The sequence below is a fragment of the Chinchilla lanigera genome, unplaced genomic scaffold (assembly GCF_000276665.1).
Source record: "Chinchilla lanigera isolate Chin_1 unplaced genomic scaffold, ChiLan1.0 scaffold00004, whole genome shotgun sequence".
In the NCBI taxonomy this organism is placed as follows: Eukaryota; Metazoa; Chordata; class Mammalia; order Rodentia; family Chinchillidae; genus Chinchilla; species Chinchilla lanigera.
The window spans coordinates 41,701,208-41,721,466 of record NW_004955405.1 but is presented as its reverse complement, the minus strand read 5'-3'; the positions used below and the strand labels follow the sequence as shown (position 1 = coordinate 41,721,466).

General features: G+C 52.1%; 1 protein-coding gene across 3 annotated transcripts in view; it reads left to right on the top strand.

The window, feature by feature from the left end:
- The window catches only part of Syn3 (synapsin III), a 312,814-nt gene that overhangs the window by 41,428 nt on the left and 251,127 nt on the right, over positions 1 to 20,259 (top strand). For all 3 annotated transcript variants that reach the window (XM_005374650.1, XM_013519163.1, XM_005374651.2), the window contains exon 3: positions 4,684 to 4,741. In XM_005374650.1, coding sequence (XP_005374707.1) covers positions 4,684 to 4,741 — 58 coding nt within the window. The remainder of the gene's footprint in view (positions 1 to 4,683; positions 4,742 to 20,259) is intronic.

Sequence of the window (20,259 nt, the reverse complement as noted above, 5' to 3'; positions counted from 1 at the left end):
TGGGGGCCCCCAGCCACCCTACCCGAAGGGCACAGCCGGGGCGCCGCGTCCAGGACAGACCAGTGCACGAGCCCGGGGTGGGCACTGGGGGCCATGGGTGCCGGTTTCTCTCCTGCCCCAGCTGCAGCCCCCACCCCTCCCCACCCAGCAGGCCCGCTCAGTCCTAGGCCCCCGCCCCCCAGCAGTGTTGCAGTTTCTCCTTCCTGAGGCCTCGATGTGGCTCTAAAACAAGACCACCCACGGAGACGGCAGGAACCCACGGCTGCGCCCCACGTGATTGATGGCCGAGGCGGAGTAAGCAGAATAGGCCCGGGAGGAGGCAGCTCGGAGACAAAGCCCGCCGGCACAGAGGGCCTGTCTGTTCTGCCTGAGGTCACACAGCCTCAGGGACCAAGGCAGCAGGCCCAGCCCGCAGGGCATCTGGAATTCCACACCAGCCTCCCGCCCCGCTGCCAGGCAGAGCTGTTCAGAGGCGGCTGGGCCTGAATGAGCGCCGGCCAGGAGGCCGCAGTCTGTGTGGCCCATCAGGAGACAGGCTGCTGACTCTGGGCCAGGCAGGCGGATGGACCGCCTGACCCTTGCCTCGGCCTCGTCATCAGCCAGGCCCCGCAGTAAACATTCCAGAGGTGGGCAAAGCAAGAAGACGAGGCCACGTCAGGGCTGAGCTGCCTGGGTGGTGCTGGTGCACCGCAAAGTGCTCTGGATGGGGAGAAGGCAGCCCAGGGCGGGTGGCTGTGCAGGTTGGACGCTGTACCAAGGCCTGTACGACCGTGAGGCACCAGCAGGTGGCAGTCACGTGTCTCGAGGACGGTGCCTGTGCCCATGGCCGCCGCCGCCATTGTTCACTCATTGGCCCGGTGGACACGTTGGTAAGCACGTGCCTGGGTCTGCGGCACACCGCACACAGGGTGAGCCCTGAGGTCAAGCTCCCGGCTTCACGTGAGCCGCACAGGGGCAGGGGTGGGCGCCGTGCACGAAGCCCAGCCCAAGGGTGCTGCCCAGGAGAACAGCAGCGGGAGCCACGCCAGGTCTTGGGGCAGAGGAAGAGGCAGCCTGCAAGGACCAGACAGGAGCAGCCCGCGTGCTGCGGATGTGCGGCAGAGGCTGAGGAGGGGACCGGGGTGCCCAGGGCGCCCGCGGGGCTCTGGACCAGGACAGACCAGGCCTGGGCTGAACCCTGGGCACCAGGTGGCGGGGCCTGAATGGGCATCTCCATCTGGAGCCTGCAGAGATGCCCCCTGCTGTCCCTCTGGGCTGCCCAAAGGCCAGGAGGAGCGGGTGTGGGGGGGCTCACCGGCCTTCCCGGGGTCACGCAGGGCACGGCGCAGCCGGGTGAGCTGCTCTTCCACCTGTGGGCTCGGGAAGGGAGCGCTGTGTTCTGTTTATTTGTGGGGGCCCGGCCGCGTTCAGTTGGCAGAGGAGACCCTGTTTCTGTTGCCGGGGTCCCTTCGCAGGCCTGGGCTGCACACTTCGGAGCTCAGTGCATTGGAGCCCGGAATGATTCTGAGCGCTTCCTGCATCTCCTTCGTTTCATCCTCATGGCGAGCCTGTGGGGTAGCTGCTGTCATCATTCCTGCTTCCCCGACAGGGAGACAGAGGCGCTGGGGGTGAGAAACTCAGCCGAGGCTGCTGAGGAGTGGGGTTGTCTCAGGCTGCAGCTGCCCCACTGCCGTATTCAGAGATCAGTGAGTTTATTTCTCACCTCCACTTGCACCAAGGATGCTGCCCGCACGAGGCGGGTGGGGACGCAGACCCGGGGGCCGGGTGCCCGTCCTAGAACACACAGTGGGCGAGCTGTGCAGCCAAGGCTCGGCCCACGTCCGCACGACTCCAGTCCCAGGCTGCCCTCCTGAGGGCCCAGGCCCACACAGTGGCCGAGGATGTCTCCCACACCCCACTCCGGCTCCTCCTAGCCACACCCCACTCCACAGGCACCCGAGTTAGCAGGGTGAAGATGCTGCACTCAGGGCCCTGAAAACTGCACCCTGAGCGGTGCTCTGGGTATCCAAGGCCTGGAGTTCTCTGCCTGAAAGGACCTCAGCCTACTTCCAGGAGCCGTCCGACCAATTTCTCGGCCCAGCCTCCCAAGAGATATCGAAGAAACCACTGTCTGGGGGTGGGAGGTGGAGGTGAAGCTTGGCCACATGGCCTGGGCCACCCATGAACCTGCACAGAATCCTGAGGGACACAGGACAGAGTGGGGGGTGGGTGGGAAATTAGGGTTCTGAGCTGCAGGAAAACAGAAGCAAGAACCGAGAACTGGCTGACCCTGTGCCCCTTATTCTACTGGAACGCCAAGAGTTTCGTGTCTAAGTTTTGCATCTTCAAGGTCATTGTGAAGTTGAACTTGTGGAGGAAGGCCACAGACATGTTTTACTTAAAAATTTTCTAGTTTTATTTATCAGTGTTAAATATTAGGCGTATGACATACTCCGGGCCCCCAAAATACTAGAGGTGAACCTGCCCCGGGGTCTGCGGTTCGCTGACACCACTTCGGAGAGTTTGTGATAAAATCCACAAGCCCTGTGGCTTCCCTTGGTGCGAGGCTTGCTGCGCACACATTTTGTTGAAAAGCATCTCTGGGAGCAGAAAACAAATCTCGCTTTCTAGTCACACCAGCAGTTCCTGCCCCACAAAAGTCCAACCCGGTGACATCTTGGACGGTCGGCACGGTGTGAGAAAGCGGCACCAGTACAGGAGCTGTCCGTCAGCGATTCCGGTGGGCTTGGGAAGACAGTGCTCCCCTGGCAAGGGCCAAGCGTGGACGGAGCAGCTCTGAAAACAGACAAACGGAAGCAGGCTGCAAATTTATAGAAAGGAGCCTTTCACAAAGGGGAGGTTTGGGAAAATAGTTGGCTGCGTCCATGTTGCGGGGAAGACGTGGAATAAGAAGCTCCGAGGAAGGTTCTTGAATGTAATGCTTCCGAATTGTTGATTAGAACTCAGCCACGTGGCCACCCCGGCTGGTGGAGAGTCGGAACACGTGTTAATATATCAATTCTCATGCTGGGAAAGAAGGGCGGAACGGGTCCTGGGAAGAAAAGAACTGTCTCTGTCCATGAGAAAGTTTACAGAAATGCCCCAAGCTGCGTCTGGTTCCCGCAGGCGACCAGAACTGTGAGTTTCAATGACAACAATAATCAAAAGGACCAACAGAAACTTGCGCTCCTTCTGCTTTGCTCTTGGAAAGCCATCTCGACCCATGAGCACCCCAACGGGGGCTGCTGCTTCTCAGGAATTAGCAAAAGCACAGCTGCAGCGTCAGAAGCCCTGGATCAGGCTGGACACCAGGAAGTATCCGGCAAATTTATAGATTTTTCTCTCCAGTACTGGGAACCGAACTCACGACCTTGTGCTTGCCAGGCAGGCGCTTTGCCACTGAGCTAAATCCCCAGCCGCGGCGAATTTATAGAAAGGAGCTTTTCGCAAAGGGGAGGTTTGAGAACATAGTTGACAGCGTCCATGCTCCCATTTGATGGGGAGAGATCCTCCTCAAGTAGGAAGGAATCAGGAGACGGGGGAGCGGGAAAAAGGAGGTGGGGGGAGGAGGACAAGTTGGGATGTGCTGTGTAAGGAACCAACTCCCCGTGATGGACGCGATCACCCTGTACTGCAAACGCGTGCGAATAAAAAAAAGTAAAACAAATAAGGGCTGGATTCAAGCTGCTTAGGCAAAGTGTGGAGTCTCTCTGAGTTTTTGAGTTTTGTCTTCTACAGAATGGAAATAAAGATGCTTATGTAATGGTTCTGGTTGGGAGCATTAAGTTCCAAACGCTCAATGGTCTCTTCAGCTGTTTATCCACTCAGCAGGTGTGAGGTGAGCCGCTGGGTGTGGAGCTGGAAACAGAACGGGGAGCAGACAGGTTGTACCTGAGCTCCAGGAGCTGTCATCATCCCATGGGATACGGGCACAAGGCATACAGCTAGTTGTTCTAGTTCTAGTTCCAGTTCTAGTAGTAGGACAGAAAAGTTGAGTTTGAGAAGACAATCTGTATCAGAAGAGAGATGGATTGTGGGTCAGGATTAGGGTGAAAATGGAGAAAAACAGGCAAGTGGAGGGATGGTTTTGAAAAGTAATTATCACATAGAGTCACGGGACTGGGGGAGAAGCAGGTCGCAGAAATGCTGTCTACTCCTCTGCCTCGAGCAGTGGATCAGAGTGACAGTCCTGCTACTAGGGAAGACTATGTGAGAAATCCATGGAGAAGTGGGTGGATGGGGTGAAAGGGTAGAGGGACAGATGACAACTGCTTCTCTGGACAAATGGACACATGCAGAGATGGGTTAGTGGGTAGGTCAGGGATAGTGTGTAGGTCAGTAGTGAGTCCTGGGTGAGTCCTTGGTAGAGCACCCCATTTACTAGGTTGTTGCTTAGTAAAACAGTACTGCTTTATTTATTTACTTGTTCATTATCTCATTTAACCCTTCGACATAGGTGGTGGAGGTGTTAATGCCTTTATTACAGATGATACAACCGAGATGTTGGGAGTCAGAAGCTGGGCAGGACTGGAACTTGAGTCTCCTGTCTTCCCCTTCACCACCCAAGGGTGATGTTTGCGGTCAAGAGAGGGCAGAGAGGGAGGTGGAGAAAGCCTTGGCCTGACCCCCAGGGGCACGGCCTTCAGGAGTAGGGAGGACAGAGCAAAGAGGAAAGCTGCCTTCATCGCTTCTCTCTCCTTGCAGGGCGAAGTATTTCTACGGAAAGAAGCTGAACGGAGAGATTGAGATCCGAGTGGAGCAGGTAGGTGGGGGCCGAGCTCTACACCCTGCCGTTTCCAAGGCTGGGCCATTCCGGGAGCAACCTTGGTCCCATCTTATCTGATGATGAGTACCCTATAATGAGTTAAGATAACCAGAAATGTCCTGGCTCAGAGAGACCTGGGAGTTTCATTCAATTCCAGAATTGTTTGGTCCAGTCGTTTGCAGCCTTTTGGTTTAGCAGCAAAATTTTCAAAGGAAATGTCAAATAGCAGCTCATTCTACAAAATAGAGACAAACAAATATGCTCTGATGGAAATGGGAAAGGGATCCCCAAAAGTCTGTGTGCCCCATGCAGTTCCCCATGGTCCCTGCCATCTCCTGGGACTGTTTTGGCCGGGAAGTACAGCTTGAGAGCGTGTCATGTTGAACCGGATGTCATCCCCTTGGAGTTGAGCAGGCGACTTAATCTGTCTTCGTCGCAGTCTCCCGGCATCATTGTTGGTATTAAATCATCTAAAATCTCGGGAGAGGTCGGAGTTGAGAACCCTGGCTCTTCTTGTTGCTTCCGTGATCAATACTCAGGCCCCCCATTTCTGTGGGAAGAAACACGGTCTCGCTGTAGACTGGACAGGAAGTCGGGGGCAGAATCAGGCCCAGAAGCCCAAGGGCCCTGGGCTTCACCATGTGAGAACCTCCTGTCAGGCTGTGGGGCAGCCTCCAGGTTCCAGGCCCAACGCCACCCCAGACTATGCGGCCTCCGTTAAGCAACGCTTGAGCGCCGCCCAGCTTTCCACCCGCACCCAGCTGATAAACGCTTCGTCCGGCAGCCATGAGGCTGCAGGGAGGATCAAAGGAGGTATGCACAAGGGGTGCCTAGAATGAGGCCTGGCGCACGCGGGCACTGTAAGCCATGCCACTTCTCCTCTCCCCGTTCTTCTTGCTCGTCTCCTCCTTCGTCATCTTTGTCTAGTTCTTGTCTTTCTCCTCCTCCTCCTCTTCCTCCTTCTCCCCATCTTCCTCCTCCTGCCTCACCACCGAGGCCCAGGAGTACAGAAGACAGACCCAGCCCTTGCATGAAGTTAACTGAAGAAACCACAGTGACAGGACCAGGGCTGGCTGTGACCTCCCCTGTCTTCCCTGCCTTCTCGAGCTTTGGGTGTCAGAGGAACGGAAAACCCCTGAGCGTCAGCCTGCCCTGGCCTCATGCTGGCACACCTACAGTTTGGATTTCAGCTTGACCCTGTGGCTTTCAAGTCAACCCACTGTCTCCTGGTTTTCCTTTCATGGCAGAACACAGGTTATTTTTGTTCATTTTATCAATATTTGTCAAGTGTCTGCTACGTCAGCTAGCTCTTGCAGGGACTGAGGGTACAGAAACTGGGCCGAGTCCCAGGGCAGCTTGTGGTCTAGGAAGGGAGGCCAGGTGAGCCTGGCAAACTTCTCGGGAGGCTGGAGGACAGCTCCAGCCCAGCGCTGTCCGGGGCAACCAAGGGGTCTGAGGCGGCTTGGAGGAGGGCAGCTTCCTGGCGCAGGCTGACGATGCACAGGGTTCCAGCAAGCGGGCTGGGAGGCAGTGGAGGAGGGTGCGAGGGGGTGGGCTCCAAAGCAGCCATTGCATCCCCCCTGCCCTGTCCACCACCTCCACCCCAGTGTCCTCCATCTACCGTCCACCGTACAGAGTGGGCACAGTCTCTGGGTGTCCCTCCCTGCCTCACCCATGCTACTGACTGACCCCTTAATCCTGTGTCCGTCCACCCCCCCACTGCCCTGGCTGCACCCCCGCCCCGCTGTCACCCGTTGTGACATAACGGTCGCATCACCCCATTTTTTCCCATCTCCAGTGTGTTTCCTCCTCACACCAAAGCTGTAGCGATCAACCCTTCCAAGTGTGAGCCTTGAAGTCTGAAGCTGACGGCCCCTCGGAGCCCTGTCTCAGCGGGTGCTCTGGTTGCTCCTTGTCGCAGCTCCTCCACTTCTCCTTCACGGCCCTCCTCTGGGTTTTACTTGTGTGTTTTAAGCTGGGGTTATTGCATGAGGGTAGGGGCCGTAGCTGTTTGGGTTTCAGAATGTGAAGTAGCACATGGCCTGGCATAAACTAGAGCTGAAGGAAAGATGTACAGGATGAATAACCGATAGATCCCGCAGATTCCAGGCTGCTTGTCAGTTTCCAAGGCTGATGAATCACTGTGCCATAACCTTCCCTCAAAAGTCTGGGTTTTCCATAAACCACCTGGCAAACGCTCAGTGCCGGCTGAGCTGGCCGTCCCCGCTGCAGCAACCCAGCGGTGCTTTATTTCTCCCTCGTAGCTTAGCACTTCCTGTAGCCCAACCTGCAGCCCTGACATCTGGGAGCAGGAGCCGCAGAGTGGGTTGCCCTGGAATAGTCCCAGAGGAGCTCTGGGGACTCGGCCAGGGCCAGGGGCTGCCATCATGCTGGGCACCTCAGAGGATTTTGTCTCTCTGGGCACCAGGAAGTAATTAAGCCAGGAAACCAATTAGCAGGTTATTTGGGGCATTTTTCCTGGAAGACTTAGCTTCCCAAACCCATCCTGGCATCTGCGTCGCTCCTCTCTGCCCGTCTGGATCAGTGGGTCGGTCCCATAAGCAAGCCCCAGGAATCTTGTGTGCTCCTGTGGGGCTTGGGGAAAAGCTTAGGACAGAAGCCACTGTTTAGTCTAAGCTGGCCTCGGGTTTGGGGAGCCTGTCTCTCACTAAGTGCTGAATTAACCAGATAATTTCACTGTCTGGGTTTTGCTAGACACAGTGAGAGAGTTAGTTGTGGTTGGCTAGAAGAAGCCTCTGCCCCTTCTCTCTACTCTCATCTCCCCAGTTCAAAAACTGCTTGTCTGGCTCTCCCAGCCCAGAGCCCAGGGGCCCTGGGGAGGTGTGAGGGTGGCATTATTTTGCATCCCACTACTCAGAATTCCCTGAGGGTCCTGTGGGGTCCTCACAGCAGTGTCCTAGGAGGGCCTGTGAGGATCAGGCCAGCGTGGTTGGCATGTCAAACTCCTCTCTATTTATATTTGAGGCAAAGGGTCTCCTTTCCCTCAGGCAGAAGTCACTCCCTGTGAGACTAAGAGATGTGGCTGACAAATGGATGACTATTAAGCAGACTCACGTGGACTAGGGCTTGGTGGGAGAGAGCCGGGGGCCCTAATGGAACAAGGGAAAGAAGACTGAAATCACCATGCCCAGTCTTCCCTTGGGTTAGCAGAGGCTCCAAGGAGCAAAGGGCAGCAGTGCCGTGCTGTAGCAGGTGGAAGGAGAGCAGGAAAGGAAGCTGGACAAGCCGCAGGCTTGCAGAGAAGAGCCAGGGGCCCTGGGCCCCATCCACGTGTGGTATTGGAGTTGGATGGCAGTAGGTGAGTGCCTGTCCATGTTCTGCTTTTTCTATAGTTCCTCAACATCTGCGTCTTCTGAAAACAAAAGTGTGATTTTGTTCTTAAAATATGTATGTTAAACACTTTGGGCCATGGACAGGTATCTCTTATCCAAAATGCGTGTGACCAGAAGTGTTTCTGATTTCAAAGTCATTCAGATTTGGGGATATTTGCATGCACACAACAGTGTACCTTGGGGGAAGGACCCAAGTCTGAACGTGCATTGCACTGTATTGCATATACACTTTGTACACACAGCCTGAAGGTAATACCATGCAGTGTTTTTGGTAAACCTGTGCTTTGAGTTGCCTTTGTCACATGAGGTTAGGTGTGGCATTTTCCACTTGTGGTGTTATGTGGATGCTCAAAAAGTTCTGGATTTTGGACCTCTTTAGATTTTGAATTTTCAGATTGGGATGTTGAGCCTGATTTTATATATTTTCATATGCATTTCAGCCTTCAATTCATAATTTGTTCCAAGATGATCTTCCTTAGAATTTACCTTTGCTGTAGATATTGACTGCAAAGACTGTGCAACATTTTGTAGAACAGATGTTGATGTGATAAAGAAATGGAGGTTGGATGTTAATTCAATTTGGTGGATTAGTAACAAGTTGAACATCATTCTTGGTTTGGAATAATTCCTTGATAGAAATATACCTTGAAAAAATATATCTAGTGGCTTGCCAAAGGGGCCTACCCTTGGCTTTTTCTGTGCCTTCTTCTTAATTTTAACTTTGCAAATTACATTTGCTGAAACTTGAAGCTGAGTGTGATTGTGATTGTAGCAAATTGATCTCCCCAATCCTGCTCCTCTGTATCTGAGTTTTTGAAGAGGAACCTATGTTGTACCAGCACTCAGCTTGACCATGTCAAATGTAATCTAGCACATACACTAGTTGCTTAATGATTGTTACTCTCTAGAACCTGATGTCACTTCAGGCTGCTTCTTCAAAGACATGCAGAAAACCAGCAGATCATATACTCTCCCTACCACATACACCACCTGCACCCATGCAGTCTTCTAATCAAATTCCAGTGAGAGCTCCAGTTACAGTGTCACACTCTTAAAGAGATCACTGTAACCTGGAATGCCTCCTGAAGAGGGGTTGGAGGAGACCAAAGCCAGAGGAAGGAGGACTGGCACAGTCCACCCCATTAGCATTCGCTCAGGCCCTTCTACTCACCCATACTCATCTGAGCCCTAATTTTTCACTTAATATATCTTAGAGTGTATTTCAGTGAGTATGCAAAGAGCTGCCTGATTCTTGTTAATAATTGCCTAGAGGTCACCACAATTTGTTTTATGTAATTTTGCTATTACAAACAATGGCAAACCTATGTCATTTCGAACATTTGTCAGTGTTTCTGTAGAATTCTTTCCTAGAAATAGAATAACTAATTCCAAAATAGTGCACATAGTACTTGTTATCAAATACCTCAAGGGGTGAAGGAGTTTTCCCCCAGCTGCTGAATTGTGCCCATGAGACCGCTGTCAGCCATGAGTCCTTCTTTGGAAGTTCCTCAAGTAAGGAGAGATTCCTCACCCAAGGTCACATCTCTTTCCCAGGGACAGTTCTATTAAATGACATAAAGACATAGCCCCTTCACCCCAATTTGAAACAACTCCAAAGGGCCATCCCTCCTCCAGAACTGTTTATGGAGTTGGCTGAGACTGATGTGGCCCAAATTCTCCATATACTCAGTGCTGGTTTCTTCTATTTTTCTACTTTTCTGATGATGGTGATTTTCAGAGCACTTCTTAACGAACCTCCCTGAGGCCAATATCCATCACAGAGTTCACATCCCAGCAAAACCAGCTTCTAAGAGTGCATGTATAACTTGACAGGTCTTATAAAATTACCCTCCATGGAGGTTGCATACCTTATCGGCAAGACTGTCCTGGGCTGGATGTCTCGGACTCTGCCTGACCCAGGCGTTCTGGAGTCTATCCCATGCAGATTGCTCCCCTGGTTCCAGGCCAGACATCGATGCTGAGCTCTGAAGAGCTGCATGATTTGATCTTTTTGTTTGACCTCCTTGTGTTTGAAATTCACCAGACTTGGTGTTTCTCCACAGTTCTGAGTCTGGTTGCTCTGATCCAGTAAACCTTGTTTTGTTAACATAATCTTGCAAGATTTATTTGTTTGGCTTGGCTTACTCTGACCTCAGACATTCTGTTTTGTATTATTTTTAAAAGCGTGTAGGTCTCTATGGAGGTCTTTTTCTTTTCAAATCTAAGAACCAGCTGGGAGAATTAAAAAAAAAAAAAAAAAAACAGGTGGGATCCTAGTATGTTTTAGCAAAATCATAACTCATTGGAGCACAGAGTGTTTCTCTCTTTAGCCATGACAGTGATTAATGTGGGCTTATCAGCTTCCTGGATCTACTGCAGGCCACCAACTTAAGAAAACTGTGGAAATGGCAAAACACTAATAATAGTGCTGGTAGCAAACTTTTACTGAATGTGTACTGCATGGCAGAGGGCGTATTAATGCCTCTTGTGCAAGAACTCATTTAATCCACATAGTCTGCCTCCTGCTGAGGAAGTGGAGCTCCAAGATGAATTTCCCAGGCATGGTCACACAGCTGGTAAGAATGCAGAGAAGCTGAGATTTGAATCCAAGTCTGGCTTAAGCAGAATAGATCTATCAGAATAGTGTTAATCCTGAGTATGTCTCTGTAAAGCTTTTTGCCTTTCCCCTCTTGACTCATTCCCTGAGTCCAGCTCCCACAGTCCCTTCCTACTTGCTCTGCTCTTTTGATCTACTTGATAAATTACAAATTCATATGAAGTCCTTCCAGCAAGCCTGCCTTTTCCTGACTAATGCTAAAGGCTCTTCCTCACCATTTGATGTTTCTGGCTTATTGCTACGTAGTTCCTCTGTTAAAACAGTGCTATTTGTTCTTGTTTTCCCCCAAAGGTTATATTCACCACTGCCTCTAAGTATAGACATACATCTTTAAACTGCAGACTACTACAACAGGTCAGACTACAGAGCCAGACCATGAGAATTTGAATCCCAGCCTCACTATTTCCTGGCTGATTTGAAAGAGTGATTTAACTTCTGTGTTTCTTAGTTTCCTCATCTGTAAATAACAATAACAAGTACTTACAGAGTTGTGAGGTTGAAATAAGTTTCCATGTCTGAAACACTCGAAGCAGAGCTTGGCCTACAGAAAGTGCTGTTTATACGATCATTGTCACATCACGGAACACATCTCCTGAATGGTTCCTAGGTTTCACTCTCTTGGATCATTCAGAAGTGAAAAGGATATAACCATATGCTAAGAAGTTTGCAGTGCAGTTGATAGAATAACAAATGTAAGCAGGTTGCATTTATATGTGTGCTTTCATTATTTATACATATGTCCAATCATACTTCTCATTGATGTGCAATATGCAGATGGAGCCTGATATAATTTTCTGACCTTTCCTTGATAGTAGATATCCCTGATCCTGGCACTAAATAGGTCTTCAATGAATGTTTTTTGAGTGAATGTGTGAGTGACTATTTGGTGTAACATAGGCATAGAAGGTACTGGTAGACCATGATGAGTCCCTGGACTCATCTAATCCAATACCCATTTAATTACTGAGAAGTTAAGAGAGAGTGTTGCAGTTAGGGTAGAATATCAACTTGATTGGCTTTGGGATTCATTCAAATGATTTGGAGCACACTTGTAGGTGTGTTTGGATGGGTCCAGGAGGTGAGGCCCTGAGACGGATGTCTAGTCCCCGGCCCCTTCCTCTCTGGAGCTGTTCCTTGCTCTGCCTTTGAGGCCAGCATGAATTAAGCATCTTTGCTCTGCCAGGCCCTTCCACCACGTTTCTGCCTTGGAGCCAGCTGATCATGGAATGAATCATCCCAAAGCGTGAGCCAAATTAAACCTCTCCTCCTCTAAGTTGTGGGCGTCAAATATTGTGTCCAGCAGTGAGAAAGCTGACTAGTAAACAAAATTCATACCAGGAATGAAACTGTTGTGGTGGTAGTTCCAGGGTCCTGTGGGTCAGAAGCCTTTGGAACTGATTTGGAGGAGGAATTTGGACAGGTTTGGAGATGCCAGCTGGAGGAGCCCTAGAATGCTGTAAACAGAGGTTGGTGGGTGATACTGGTCAGAGCACAGAAGACCAGAATGTTCATAGGAATGTGGACAATAAAGACCAAGCTCAGAATGTTTCAGTTGGGAACAAAGACTCCCTTGGCAGTTGGAATAAAGACCATTGTGTGTTATACTCTGGAAGAAAATTCGTCTTATTTTGTCCATGTCTTGAGACTTTGCGGGAGACTAAATTAAGGTCAGTGGACTAATAATCTGGTGGAAGAAATTTTAAGAGAGTCTAAAATTCTGGCTGTGGCACAAGTACTACTACCTACTTTTAGCCAGATTTATGAGTATCAGAGGCAAAAGATCAGGGGAAGAAAATTGGAAAACTTAAATATTGGCCCAGAAGGAGCTATATGTAAAATTGGTGCCAAAGAAATCGGTGCCATAAAGAAGAAACCTGAACACTTTGTACAGGAACTGTACTGAAGAGATTAGCACCTTTGAGAAAAAAACTAAATACTTTGTACAGGAACAAGAAGAGAGATGCTTCGAGGGCATCTCAGAAATTAACAAGATCCCACTAATCCTTTGGCCTTTCAATTGAGAAGCGTCCCTAGGACTCCTGCTGAAGAAGGTTCTCCTAGGGAATAGGTTTTCCAGATTCATTTCACTTTTTTCAGCCATCCAGGCAGTCAGAGGACACTGCTGCCATGGTCCAAGGGGTTCTGGCTGCTGCTTCCACTAACATCAGCCCTTGGCATTGTTCACATGATACTGGTTCTGTCAGCATGATAGACACAGGAGTTGTGGTGTCAGGGAGATTTCCACCCAGATTTCAAAAGAAGGCTTGGGAAGCTAGGCAAGCTAGTGTATGAAGCTGTGGAAATGAAGCTGAAGATGCAGTGGAGATCCTAGGAAGCCAGAGATGCCAAGGACATGGAACATCTGCTGAGGAAAACTGCAGGTGGTGAGTGGAGCCAGCCTAAGAGAAAAGGTGTATGGGCCACAACCAGCAAGCCCATTTCATAAGGGATGAGGCATCCCAAGTCCTTTGGAACTCATTTTTTACCATTGTGTGTTCTGGATACCATATATACAGCTACAAGATGTAATGTTTTCCCTGTTGGGTTTAGGTCTTGATTTGGTCCAATTCTTTTGTGTTCCTCTATTTCTACCCTTTTAGAATAGAAATGCTTATGCTGTACCATTGATTTCAGAATTATGTGACTTGTTTCTTATTTTTACAGAGGTTTACAGCTAAGAGTTTCTCTTGAGTCTCAGTACAGACTGACATGGACTTTTGAAGAGTACTGGAACTGCTGAGATATTTTAGAGGAGATTGTTGTATTTCCTGTTGTACACAGGATGCTTGTATTATGTTAGGCAGAATCATGAACTTGCTCTTGTCTTTATTTGGAGATTACTTATGGCTTAAGGAACTGTGTGTGGGTATGAAGTTGAAGCAGATGTGGCTGGTTTGGGTAGTGTCCACTTGATGGTGTTTAGGATTGCCCAGGGAAGTTGTAGAGCACACTTTTGCTTATGTCTGGGTGAGTTGCGGGGGTGTGGCCTTGAGGTCTATGTCTAGTTCCTGGCCCCTTCCTCTTTGCTGGTGCTCCTAAGCTGTCCCTCAAGGTTCCCGTTAACCAAGCATCTTTGCTTCATCACACCCTTCCATCATGATATTTCTGCTTAGAGCCAGCCAGTAAGGGACTGAATTCCCTGAAACCATAAGTCAAATCAAACCTTGCCTCCTTTGAGTTGTGGGTGTCAGATATTATGTCCAGTGATGGGAAAGCTGACTAATGAGGGGAAATATCCAGTCTGAGCACATACATCAATGTGCCGTTAGGGTCCAGTGTGTGGAGAATCCAGGCTCTCATCTCCCAGATCTCTGCTTTTCTTACTTCATGTCTCCACCTGCCAACACTGTCTTTTACCTTCCTCTTTAGAAGCCATTAGTCCCTTCTGATGGGTTTATAGCAGACAGATTCATCTAATAATCTAGTCAGAAAGTCCATATTTGCACACATACCTGTGGGAGGCCTTCATCTTGGAAAGAATCTGGTTGGCGTTCTCAACCCTAGCTGGTGCCAGAGGAGAACACCAGCCAGTGCAGGCTCAGGCAGCCCTGACATCACGATTGAAGACCCCCCACTAATCTACATAGCAGGGAACACTGTCATGTAGATGACCCTCCAGGTCCTCCTACTCCTCGCTAGAGGAGACTTTACAGCCTGGTTTGTATCACTCATGACCACCTGAGGAAAATCTTGAAGAACTTACGGGAAATTTGGGGCAAATGCACCAGGAGGAATGAGATTCGGCTCAGGCATTATTTTGTGTGCAGAGATGATAAAGAAGAGCACTGTGAATCAGAGGCAGTCCGTGCTTGTGCACCGGAAATGCCAGCTCATGGTTCCTTACCTCCGCCACTCTGGGTGTTCACCTTTGCTTACTGCCAGTCCCCTCCATCAGCATTTGCCCGGCGGCCAGAAGTCGCATTGATCAAGGAGACTTCAGTGGGAATTAGGTAGGTATTCTCAAGGAGAACCCCACAAGCACTTTAGCTTCTTGAGGGATGTGTAATAAATAATATACAGAGCTCACCTTCTCCAAACCTGCTCCTCCATTCAGAGACACTTACAGAGCACCTGCTCGGCGCTTGGTCTTAGTGACAGAAACAGGTGCTCAGCAGCATTTGGAGAAAAAGAATTAGGGGAGTATCAAGGGCAGATGTGAACACCAGGCTTCAGCTAAAGGGTATGTTCTAAATCTCCACTTGTTGTACATGGGGAAAAGATCAGACTATAGAATGCAGGAGAACGGGTGGTGGGAGACAAAACTGGAAAACCAGTGTTCTCGTTACTTTTCTTGTTCCTGAGACAAAATACTGGACACCTAAAGTTAAAGGAAAAAAGGCTTATTTCACTTCCAGTTTGTAAAGGTTTCAGTCCATAGTTGCCAGGCTCCAAGGCAGGGTGGCATGGCAGAGGGGCATCACAGAGGAGAAACAGTTCATGGTGGGCAGAAGGCAGCAAAACAACCAAGCAGCAAGCAACAAGCAGCAAGTGACAACACTGTCTCTCTTTCTGTCCCTTATATTTTATCCAAGCTACCCACCCATGGTGGGACACCCTTAATCCTACTCAGAACAATGCCAAACCAACCAGTGGACTGATTTAGTAATCACACACCCTTGATCCCAGCAGCACACACCCTAGATCCAGCCACCTCTGAAGAGCCCCACCTATGACAGTGTGAGGCTTTAGGGGGACATCTAGACCCAAGCCATAACGAGCAGATATCAAGCACTGTGTTGAAGGTGGGGTTTGTGTACCAGGTGTGTGCTAGTTAGCTTCCCATCCCTGTGACTACCTGAGAGAAACAACTTAAAAGGAGGCAAGGTTTGTTTTGACTCGTGGTTCCAGAGGTGTCAGTCTATGACCCACTGGCTCTGTTGCTTTGGAGCTGAAGGGAGACAGGATATCATGGCGCTGGGACCTATGGAGGGAGAGGCCACTCACCTCAAGGTGGCTCAGAAGCAAGGAGAGAGAAGGGGAAGGGCTGGAACCAGAGATCGCGCGCTAGAGCCGTAGAGGCGTGCATTCGGGACTGTTAAAGCTCAGAGTGATGTAACTGCGTGTCTACCTTAGAATGCCCCTGAGGTTTGTGGTTTGGAAATGGGCTGCATAGAAAAGGTCAGGTGAGACTTGGGGTGGAGAAACACAGCTCTAGATCTGGTGCAAAAAAGACACCTGCTCCTCAAATAGTATGCCTGGACAAGAGATTCAAGGAAAGGACTCATGAGTGCTCAGAGACTGCCTGTGGGCACAAGGGCTACCAAATGTCCTCAAGCCATTTTAGCTTCATTCTTGTACCTGTGCTTGCCTTTGAGAGGCGAGGACCGTTTCCTTAACAGGAGGGTGGAATCAGACTCCTACGACGGGCTTGAGCTGGCATCACTTGAAATCACATCACCGCCAGCCCCATGGCGTCTGCCACCATGACCCACCCTGTGCCCTGGCTGCTCCAGGCTCTGTGCTCCTGCCCACTCCCACTCTCAGCTGGGGCTCCCTACCCCCCAGCCCCTCTTGACGCCACAGCTTCAGCTCTGCCCTTCAGCCTTGGCCCGGCCGTTCTCCACTTGCTGTCCCTGTGCTCCCTGGCGAGAGGAGCCCCGCTGGCTCTTCCAGCCCTGCCAGCTGCCAGCCCGGATGTGCTTCCACAGGGTCTGTGCCTTTGCATTTCAGTGGGATCAGGGTCATTAATTAACCGAGGGTGGAACCTATTATGAAACATCCCAGAGAACTGGAAAGAACCAAAGGGACTTCTGACCCGCAGCAGGGGAAAATGCCTTTTAATTGACTTGGATGACTTCACTGCAGAACTCTGTCTGGCTGTTATGCTAAACTGGAAACTAATCTATTAGGTTGTCTAAGGAATCTCCCAGACCACTGTGAGCAGGCCTCCTGAGGAGGGTGTGAGGCCGCCGCATGAACAGGACTGCGGTGGAAATGGCTTCCTTTGGATCGCACACGGCATGGTCACATGGTCCAGCCCTGTGCGAGAGGGAGTGGCTGAGACGAGCCCCAAGCCCTGCACTTCTTAACATCCCGTGGGGCCTGGTCTAAGGCCATGCTTACTCTGGAGTAGAGTTCGACCTAGACTGACCAGCGTTGGGCCCCTGTCTCGGGGACTTCAGAGGGTGGCAGGAGAGGTGTCCACAGGTGGTGAGATGGCACTGTACAGCCTGGGGCCTGAAGTTCAGAATGACCCCAGAGGCCCTGCCCAGAGTTCCTGACCTTCCTGCCATCTGCCCTGGAGACCTGAGGTCCTGGGAGGACATAGTGACTTAGTGTCATAGTGACATAGTGTCACGCATAAAAGGCTGGTTTGTCCTAGACAGGTTTGGAGGGCCATGAGTGGGGCTAGTGTGGCCCCTCATGAGCCCGCCTCTCCCCTGTCTCCCCTCCCCTCCTCTCTTTTCCTGTCCCCTCCTCTCCCCCCCTCTCCCCTCCTCTCTCCTCACTCTTGTCCTCCCAATCTCCACCATCTTGGACTCGCATTCCCATCCCAGCTTCTGCAAGCCTTTCCTCCCTGGAAGCCATTTTCCTAATTTTGCCATAACTTTGTCACAATTCAGCATGGGTGTCATCTCCTGGATGTGTGGTCACTGCACTTCCTGCAGGTCCACCCTAACGCTTAGCAGAAAGTCCAGCTCACCGGCTGGTTGCTTGCTTCAGACGCCGTGCTCCCTGGGAGCAGAGGCGGAATCTTCATGGCCCTGCATATGTTCATCAAGTGCCTACCATGGGTCAGGTGCTGGGGCCACCATGGTGATTAGAGACAGACACAAGCTCTACGGATGGAGCTTGAAGTCCAATTGAAAGAGTGGATATCAGCCATACAATGTCTCTCTCTCTCTCTGTCCCTCTTCGTCTATCCCTCCCTCTCTCTGTCTCTGGCTCTGTCTCTCACTGTCTCTGTCTCTGTCTCCGTCTCTGTCTCTCTCTCACACACACATACACACACCCCAAAATTATAGGTGCTGCTAAAAGCTGTGACACTCGATACAGGGTGAGGGTAATACACAGTGAAGAGATGGACAGTGGATCCTCGCTCAGGCATATAATTGGTGTTCCAGGGCCCAGATACATAATCTGCATAAATATTTCTCAAGCTTATCTGAAGTAGGGAAAAGTAAGACAGCTATATAGAAAGGTAGGCATGGTGGCCCACCCAGGTATCCTTCCAGGTGATGAAGGACAGGTGTGAAGCACAAGTCCAGCAGGAGGGTCCGGGTGAGCAGTAGCTTGGTCGCAGTGCAGGCCAATGTCTAAGCAGCTGTCTACGTACGTTATGCACTTTTTGCCACACCCCAAGGAGCAACCATGGACGGAGCTGAGACTCAGAGGCGTGGAGGTCCTGCCCCAGGTCACACGGTGGGGTACGCTGCAGCTGGAGTGTGCACACCTGGCCCTGGCCCGCTGTGGCTCCTCCTTGGGGGCAGCTCCCTGTCCTGGTCTGCTGCTGGGTGCAGCGGCCCAGACCACCACACCCTTGCCTACTGATACCAAGTCGGCTCTGGGAGTTCCGGGGCAGAACTTGGCAATGAGAGGGCGGTGGGGACAGAACAGGACGCCCAGGGTGCTTCAGAATCCCGCTGGGCCTTCAAGGGACGTGGGACTGGCCACTGTTGGCTGGCCACTGCCTGCATGCACCGCTCTCCTTTCCCATCCTATGTCTCCACAGCAGCTCAGATCAGCATCGGGGAGGCAGTAGGACACGCTCCCTCGCAGCCAGGCGCAGCTGCTGTGGAAGCCTGGCCTGCAGAGCCCCCACCCTGCACCCATTGCCCAGAAAAGACAACACCTCTTTCAGGCCTGAAGAAGTTTTTCAGAAGTATTTCCTCAGAGACCCCAGACCGCACCCTAGGTTCCTAGAGCCTGCCCTTCCTCCCTGAGGGGCAACCTGAGGGTCCCTTGAGCTTGAGGGCGGCTGTGAGGCTGTGGGGAGTGGAGCCAGCCTCAGGGACCTCGCACTCGACTCACCTCGCTGCCTCAGTCCAGACAGGCTGGAGTATGCCTCGCCGGGCCTCACTGCCAGGGACTCAGGGCGGAGGGCGGCCCCTGCCAACCGCACGCACCCTGGACAGACGGCTTCTGTGACTCGCCTTCCCTGCCTGCCCTCACGGTGGCTTTGGTGTCCTCCGGCTCCCTCTGTGCCTGGCCCAGGCTCCCGGATGTCTGTGGGCTGAAGGCCAAAGTCAGGCAGCACTGCGGCCCTGCCTCACCCGCACGGCCCGGCTGTCTTGCGCTCTGCCCAGGGGCCCCCGGCGTGAGGCCGGAGGAACCGAGTGATGGATGCATACAGGCTCTCGTCTGCAGCAGCCGCTCTGCAAAGATGGTGCTTCTCGGGGCTTCTGTCCGCGCCTCTGACTGTCCCACATCCGCCACCTGTCTGGCCAGCGGCCCTGTCCTCGCCTCCACCATCTCCCCACCCCCAGCCCAGCCACAGCCAGGCTCTGCCCCGGTGTCATTGCTGCAGAGCTGTGTGTCTGGCCTCACCAGCCGCCCCCTCGGGGCCCAGTAGCTCTTGCGAAGCATCCTCGGAGGACCTGGGACGGGCTCCTCACCAGGGATACCCCATGGTGCCAACGCCACCGGCTGTCACAGAAGAGCAGTGCTACTGACAGCCATGGAGGGAGGCAGAGTCACCACTCAGGGGTCAGCAGTGCCAGGGCAGAGCGGTGCTGCCCCACGGCAGGACCCAGAGAACAGGCCTTGCTAGGGCGCCACAGGACCGTGGGCTTCCTTGGGGAGAAACCCACGTCCGCTTAGCCCGCCAGCCCCGTCTGAGGACAGGGACGGGGCAGGACGGACGCCCTCTCTTCTCACAGGAGAGGCCCTGAGCAAAGTTTCCGTGAGCCTCCTGAGGCCCCTCGGGGAGGTTCTGTTGGCGCAAGGCCGTCTTTGTCATAGGTGGCAGACAGGTACGCAACCATCACAGAGGAGGAAGTGCCCTGGAAGCAGGAGCACAAGGCGGGCACCACACGGGGTGCTCTGGGGTGGCAGGCTGCGTCCAGCATCATTGGAACACAGACGCAGAATAAACAGTGTGATTAGGACGCCGGCCCAGCGCCTGAGCCGCCTCCGCTGTCTCTCAAGAGAGGTCTTCGAAGAGCTTCCAAATAAGTCTTGTGTGAATCCAGTACTCAGGAAGATTTTTTAAAATGCTACAGCTCTGTTGGGCCCCTTGCTGGAAGGTGAGGTTGAGCCTCCAACACACATGGTCTCCCAGGTCCCTGCTGCGAAAGGTTAGCTCTCCCCGCACCGTGACGACTGACTTGCCGTTACTGTCAGGAGTGGATTCACGCCTGCCACACCCTTAGGGCAGCGCCTGGCACTGGGTTCCTGCTTTAAAAACCACCGGAAATTTGAAAGCTATTGTAGACACGATGCATGCTGGTGAATCACAGACAGAATGGGTGCGAATTCAATGGGGCTGGTGATGTCCACACAGCGACCGTGGGCCACGGTGCCCCTCCGAGGTCTCTTTCGAGGCCCCGCCTCTCCCCAGAGCTAACCCCCCTTCAGCCTTGTCTGTGCGGCCGCTCCCGCTGTCA